General features: G+C 34.4%; 1 protein-coding gene across 1 annotated transcript in view; it reads left to right on the top strand.

The window, feature by feature from the left end:
- Nucleotides 1-2,176: 2,176 nt before the first annotated feature.
- The window catches only part of LOC106531489 (myelin and lymphocyte protein), a 17,316-nt gene continuing 12,118 nt past the window's right edge, over nucleotides 2,177-7,374 (top strand). Inside the window, exon 1 of the mRNA XM_014027366.1 lies at nucleotides 2,177-2,405. Coding sequence (XP_013882820.1) covers nucleotides 2,319-2,405 — 87 coding nt within the window. The 5' untranslated portion in view covers nucleotides 2,177-2,318. The remainder of the gene's footprint in view (nucleotides 2,406-7,374) is intronic.

Below are 7,374 nucleotides of genomic sequence, written 5' to 3'. Positions count from 1 at the left end.
GTATATATGTATGTATATGGATTCCACATTATTACAAATAACTTCATTTCTGGACATTTATGGTTTGATTTCTTTGTATGTATGGATCACTTGGGCTGTTACAGACATCTGGTGAAAATTTCATGTCATTAGCACCTCTAGTAATATATTTACTGAGAAAAATGGTGACGTGTTCAATACCTATTTACTGCTGTATGTACTGTAAGTAAGTAAAGTTTTATTTATAAAGCACCTTTCACAGAAATATATTCACAAGGAGCTGTACAATCATTAACAGTTTAAAAAATGGTGAAAAGATAAAATGAAACAGAAAACATAATTAAAAATAAGCAACGAAAATTGAAACGTTAAATCAAGAATAAGTTCCAAAATTGTAACTCAAACACAAGGTCAATGCAGGGCAAAATATACAATAATACACAAAACATAATGAATGCAAGAGAGAAAAATATGGCGTATGTTCATAGTAGAAAAACACAGATTGGTAAGCATTCACAATGGAGGTAGGCTGGCAGTAATGGTGAATGGTTAGCTAAACGCTTGAGTGAAAAAGTGAGTTTTTAGGAGTGACTTGAAAGAGACAATGCTATCAAGGGAGCACAGATTAAAAGGGAGTTCACTTCAAAGCCTGGAATGTCTCCTTTAATAGACACAGACTGGACAAATAATAATGAAAATAAGATGTTATTTTAGACAAAATCAGTTTTGTACATAATTAGTTCTTATTCCTCCAGCTTGGAAACCATAAAATTTAGAAAAATGACATGTGAAACTAATCAGTTATTTAAATGAAGTTTCAATACTTGTTTTTTATCCTGACTGATATTTTTTTGTAAACTACAGCGTTACAATCATAGTCACTCCCCTACCTACATCATATTACTGTTTACTCTCTTGTTTTAGTCAAGAGCTCTCTCTTAATCTTTTTTTTGTCCCATTCTTTTGTTCATTCGAGTGTTCAACTTATGTTAACAAACCATCTTTGCCTCATTTACCATGCAGTTCTGCTGTAAATGTTTCACTGTCAGAGGTATGCTTGTAAAAATGTTGCTGCAGCAAGAATGCAATTCAGAGAGAACAAACATAAAATGTCCAAAAGGTGAATATAAAACTTGAGCTCGCAGTCTGGGATTGAGTTGCAAGTTCAGTTGCAAAACAAGTTTAACAAGAACTAAGACTTTGTTTTTTCGAATAATTGTTTTTTCTCTGCAGATTCAGTTTTTCCTCAGTGACTCAGATTGTGTTTTGACAATATGTGGTTGAATTAAAAGTGTCCAAACTGAAAGTGAATAACAAAACTCCATGTTGGTGCACATTGACCAATCATTGTGAAAAAGTATGGACATGAATCTGTTATATATTTTCTACATTTCATCCTAAATTGTAATGTTGATACCTAGGAATGATGATAACAAATTACACAGAGTCTCAAAAATATAATTGAAGTATAAAATTATATAAAGTCTTCTCTTTGAACGTTCATTTCTACCTGATGCTTCCACTTTGAAATTAGAAGCAAATGAGTCATTTAGCAGATTTTGTATCATTTAGCGCTTTAGACAAGAATGACAACAGTTACCTGATAACATTACAGCTTTCTCCCACCCTAAATAATAAATCAATCAATATGTTTCCTTGACAAAGTTTGTATTTTTTAGGCTTTTCAGAAAATAAGTCTTGTTTGTTTATGTTGATTCTGGTAGCTGGCACTTTACTCCTGCTGGCAAAATACACTCCATTCAAAACAGAACTGTTCAGGGCCAATCTGTAATGTTGTGAGCAGTGAAATTTGTGACCTCTTACCATTTGTTTCACATAAATTATTCATTTTCAGTGCATCTCTCTCTCAGTTATGTTATAATCCATGCAAAAAATATTAAAGTACAACAAAAACCTAAATAAACCTGATGCAAAATCAAAAAATGTACCCAAAATATATAAAACAAGTTCCAAACAACAGCAATCCCTGATGCCAGAGCCTATTCAAATGGCATTACTTGCTTTGCAAACCACTTTTCTTGTGTGCATGTAAACCTACTCATAGCCACTTTTAGTGACACGTACACAAACCCATGAGGGCACACACATGAAAACTTGCACAAAGAAGCACTCCAACACCAGAGAACATCCTCCCATTGCTCAAATAAAAGACCAAACGCACCTGTCAAACAGGTCGTTTGGGGCTGGATGGAAAGGTGGAGTGGAGGAGAAACAGGGAGGTGCTGAGGGAGAATAGAAAGACGCCCTTTAAAACAGAATCCAACTGTTTTTGCAGCTCACTCTGGAGATAATCCCACCTGCGTGAGGAATTCTGGACAATGGCTTCCACCACCTCAGGTGATGTTCTGCCAAAAGGCGGGAGTGTCTTCACCACCTTTCCCGACATCTTCTTCATCCCTGAGTTTGTGAGTTTTATGCCATTAATTATTTGTGAATACAATCTTTCATCAAGGTTTTCTCCTCTTTGTTGTCTTGTGTTTAATTTCTTGGGTGACCAAGATGATTCTGTCCTTCTTTATGTTTTATCTCTTTCATTCACTCAGGTTAGCATCACGGATCCTGTTTTCTTCATCTCTTTGTCTGCCTCCTAAACTTCCATGGAGATATAGGAACTTATGGTTTTGCTTTGTTAGGTTACAGGACAAGCAGTGTTTGATGAGACCAACCCACATAAACTTAAATGACTTGCTATGAAGCCAAATGTTTTACATCAACTTTACACAACTTATTGTTATTAAAACTGTATATCTGTGGACACTAATACTACATTTCAGTCATGCATTTCACATAAAGCAACTCAAAATCTTAACATGTTTATAAAGCTGAGATATTATGCTAGATATTACTGCTACTGCTACTACAGGGCTTAGACAATGAAATTGAAACACCTGTCATTTTACTGTGGGAGGTTTCATGGCTGAATTGGACCATCCTGGTGGCCAGTCTTCATTAATTCCACATTGCACCAGTAAGAGCAGAGTGTGAAGGTTCAATTAGCAGGGTAAGAGCACAGTTTTGCTCAAAATATTGCAATGCACACAACATTATCGGTGACATACCAGAGTTCAAAAGAGGACAAATTGTTGGTGCACGTCTTGCTGGTGCATCTGTGACCAAGACAGCAAGTCTTTATGATGCATCAAGAGCCACGGTATCCAGGGTAATGTCAGCATACCACCAAGAAGGACCAACCACACCCAACAGGATTAACTGTGGACGCAAGAGGAAGCTGTCTGAAAGGGATGTTATGGTCTAAAACCAGGTGTTTCAGTTTCATTGTCTAACCCTTGTTATACTACTACTACTACTACTGGATGCAATTTGTAATGTAGGCTCCCTTTCCTTAACAAAAATCTCAAAGTGCTACAAGACAGCCAAACATACAGTAAATTTTAAGACTAATATGGTAAAATAAAACAGTAAAAAAGTATAAAAAAATATTTAACTTTTACCATTAAGTTTTTAAAACCTAGATAGAAAAAAACTGTCAATTATTTTTAAAACAAATACAAACTCAAACCCTTTCATTAAATGCTGAAGTTTTTTTCTGTTCTGTTTTTACTGATAAAGTGTGAGATTAAACCTTTATGACACAGGTGGAAAAACACAGATATGGTTGCTGACTGAGGTGTAAATCTAAACCAGCCATCGGCTCACATGGTTTACTTGTTTGTCCTTTTTCGTGATCTACTGCTCATAAACGGAAATCTAAGCTCTTTATTGAATTGTATTATTATTATTATTATTATCGATTTGAAAATGTTGCACAGAAAATGAACAATTGAAGATGTATTCACTCGACTTAAACTAAGTGGTGACAAGCAAACAAAAGTTCACTAATCCAAAACTGAACAATAGTTTAGACAATAAACATCAATTCAAATGGAACAAACTAGATTTTAATGCTTACAATAGTCATCAACAATAATTTATTCCAAACTTTTTGTCTTCATGTCTGTTGTGGAAATCTTTGTTTTACCTAGACAGAAACACAAGATCCAAGAATAAAAAGTACTCTGTGAAATGGTCAATCAGGATTTATTACAATTGCAAGACACACATCATGTCACACAGAGCAGTGGTAAAAAATGTGTGTAAATGAGGCAGTTTCAAATACACGCATTTATACAGTATATTATCCAAACAGACAAAACTGGGCAAAGGAGAGAATGATGTTTGATAAACAGCAACAAGAATGATTACATCTAAACAGATATTGTCTTGATCTTAAAACACTTTGTCCGAGAGAAAACAGAAGATAAAGAGTAAAATCATAAAACATAATGACATTTTAAGCAAACGAGGTCACTGACTCTTGGCCTGAGAAGAAATGTAGGACTTTGAATGATAATTTAGTTTTCCATGACAAGTCCTTCCTTTTGATCAAACATTGATCACTAAAATAAATTTGGAAAAATAATTATGTCATTTCAAAAATTTGAACCAATTATTGGTCTAAGTAAGTTATAAGCTGAACTATTAAATAAGCAATCGACCAGGAAAATAAAGGTGACTTGAAGCAAAAATTGAAAATAAAATGTTTAAAAAAATAAAAATAATCAAAAGAAATGACATGCTATAAGAATTAAATAAACAAAAGGTAACAAAACAAACACATGACATCAGGATGTCGTTAGGATATTACTTTAAGAAACTGTTTAGAGAAACCTCTTAAAGCCATACTTAGGAAAATAAACCCACAATATTTTCCACCTCATTCAGGAAAGTTTTTTTAATCCACCCCAACAATAAAGTTGAAAAACCCAACAGTTAAGAATGAAGAATAAATCATGCAGTGATAACAAGTCAAACAGATGAAAATTAACTTAAAAACAAACCGATTAAAAAATAAATTAAAACTGAAATTTATTTTCAAATTAAGTCAAAACAAAAGCACAAATTAACCTTTCCCTCTCTCTTTTTTTTTATTTGAGGGAACATGATTGGCGCAGAGGAAACACTGCCAGATTTGAGTCTGTCTTTGATGCTGGCAGGACCAGATGCAGGGCTTTGCCTGGTCACAATGACCAGCTGACCAGAGGGCACGACACCAACATCACATGCAGGGCAAGGAGGTTGTTCTGTAGCAGACAAACCTAAAAACAGAAAATTAAATAAAGAATAAAATCTTCTGAAGTGAATACCTCATAGATCAGTTATGGTTTTGGATCTTAAACATGAAAAGCTTGTAATGAGTATTCACCAGGCCGATCCAGTTAGTTTCCCAATATTACTGCCATCTAGGTGAAAAATAAAATCATTTCCTTTTCCTTCCTCTTATAAACAGTCCAGCAATGTAGTTCTAATCAATAATATGTTGTTATGGTGAAAAACAACTCACTTTACGAAATGATGTCTTGACGTCCCATAGTTTCCCACTAATCCGATCGGGTCAGCGATTACCTCCTCACTGCATCTCGTCTCGCTCTGATGGCAACTAGCATTGCCCACTGCACCCAGTGGTCCAGTCGGCCACGCCCCCACGAGAGACTGGACAACTGAAAACCTGAATTTATTCTCAGCAGGTGAAGAGCAGACAGCTCTCACAACTCTGCAACAGGTTAGTGATTCCCAGACTTCAGGACAGACCAGGACAGAACAGAGACCCTCTCTCCTCTTTTCAGGCTTTTGCACATGTTGTCAACAAGCCACAGCTCTGCAGCTTTCACTGCACCAACCTGCGTGCTCATAAGTCTGTCAGGTCACCAGTGTTTTGAAGTTGTGCTGTGCATGGAGTGCAATGGGTTCGATTTCGTTGGCAAGTGAGAGAAAAATTCAGAGGTGCTGACCTTTTAGGAATCCTGGATTGACCCATTCCTTGGGAACATAAGGCCTTTAATTAAAAATAACAAAAATAACACAAACAAAAGAGAAAAAAAAGAAAGCAAACAGCTTTAGATGGGCTCTTCTGAAAATATGCTTGTTTAGAACATACCTTATCTCTCCACATTTCAATAATTAACCTGCACCTTAAATAGGAAAATGGAATAAAGGCAAAACAGGAAAATTATGAAAAACAAAAACAGTAAACAAACTTCAAATTAAAAGTTTTTTAAGTCTCAAATTACTTTCCCAGTCACTAACATTAACCACTTCTTTGTCACACTGAACATTTCCTTCTGAACTGAAAAAAAAAAAAAAAACACAAGATAAAAGGAATAAAAAATAAGACGCTTTACAGGAGACTCTGTTATTTAGACCGGGGATTTTATGCCAGAATTTGTTGAACCATAAAACAACAACAACAAAGAAATTAATTAAAATAAAATGAAACAAAATAAAATACAATAAAATAAAAATAAAAATAAACACTGCAGCAACTATTATTTTTAGTACAAACAACAAGTGGGAGGTAATCTGCAGATATGAATGATATCATCAGGACAACATCTTAGTTAGCCATCAGGATTAGTTTTTAAGCTTTATGTATTTATTGTCCCAATAAATTTATCAGTCAATGGTTGGGGACTTGGACAGACTGATTTTGAACCACTTAAACAATAATCATCAAAAATAAATAAAGAAATAAAAATGAAAATAAATAACCTTCCAGAGAGAGAGAGAGTCAAATTATTTTCTGAGAACTTTACAAAGAAAACAAAGGATACATTCACAATCATCTTATAAGGCAGCACTAAATGTCTAAAAAGAAAAAACAAACAAACAAAAAAACAAAACAAATGAACAACAAAACGGTTCTTCTTAATGTCTGAAAGGGAAAAACAACAACCAAAATAATATAATGACCAAAACTTCAATTTCCAAATGGCTGATCCAAGTCCAGAAAATAAAAAAAAGTTTCTTGAAATCAGTTGTAAGAAAATCATTTGGGCCAAGGTGAACCACACGAAGTGCAAAAAACAGATAGGATTGGACAAACGTCTAATCCGAACAAGATGTTCTCCTACTGTAAATAGTTTATCCAAATATATGAAAAATTAAAATCATAAGGATTTGAACAGCTGAAAGAAAAAAACACTAAAGTTTTAGGTCAGAATCAGTATAATAAAAACCTATTCATACAACCATCAAGACCCACTCAGCTGATAAAGAAAACCCCCCAAAAAGACCTCCCAGCTTTAACTGAGTCACAGAATAACAGATTTAACACAAACTCAACCTTTAACTAAAACACAATCAACTGTCCATGTAAATGTAGACCCAAAATCATGACAAAAATAAAAAAATAAATAAGCTTAAAGTTGGAAGTCAGTCAGACAAGTGTCTTTGTAAAGTTCTCATATTATCAATTACACACCTTGTAAAATTCATTGTCATGACACACTCCATGATATGAACAGGACAAAAACAAAACAAACAGTACTGTGGCCACACACCAACATTATCAACACAACCATTGTACAGGACAACATA

This window comes from Austrofundulus limnaeus, unplaced genomic scaffold (assembly GCF_001266775.1).
Source record: "Austrofundulus limnaeus strain Quisiro unplaced genomic scaffold, Austrofundulus_limnaeus-1.0 Scaffold641, whole genome shotgun sequence".
Lineage (NCBI taxonomy): Eukaryota > Metazoa > Chordata > Actinopteri > Cyprinodontiformes > Rivulidae > Austrofundulus > Austrofundulus limnaeus.
The sequence above is the reverse complement of the archived record's forward strand: the minus strand, read 5'-3'. Positions and strand labels throughout refer to the sequence as shown.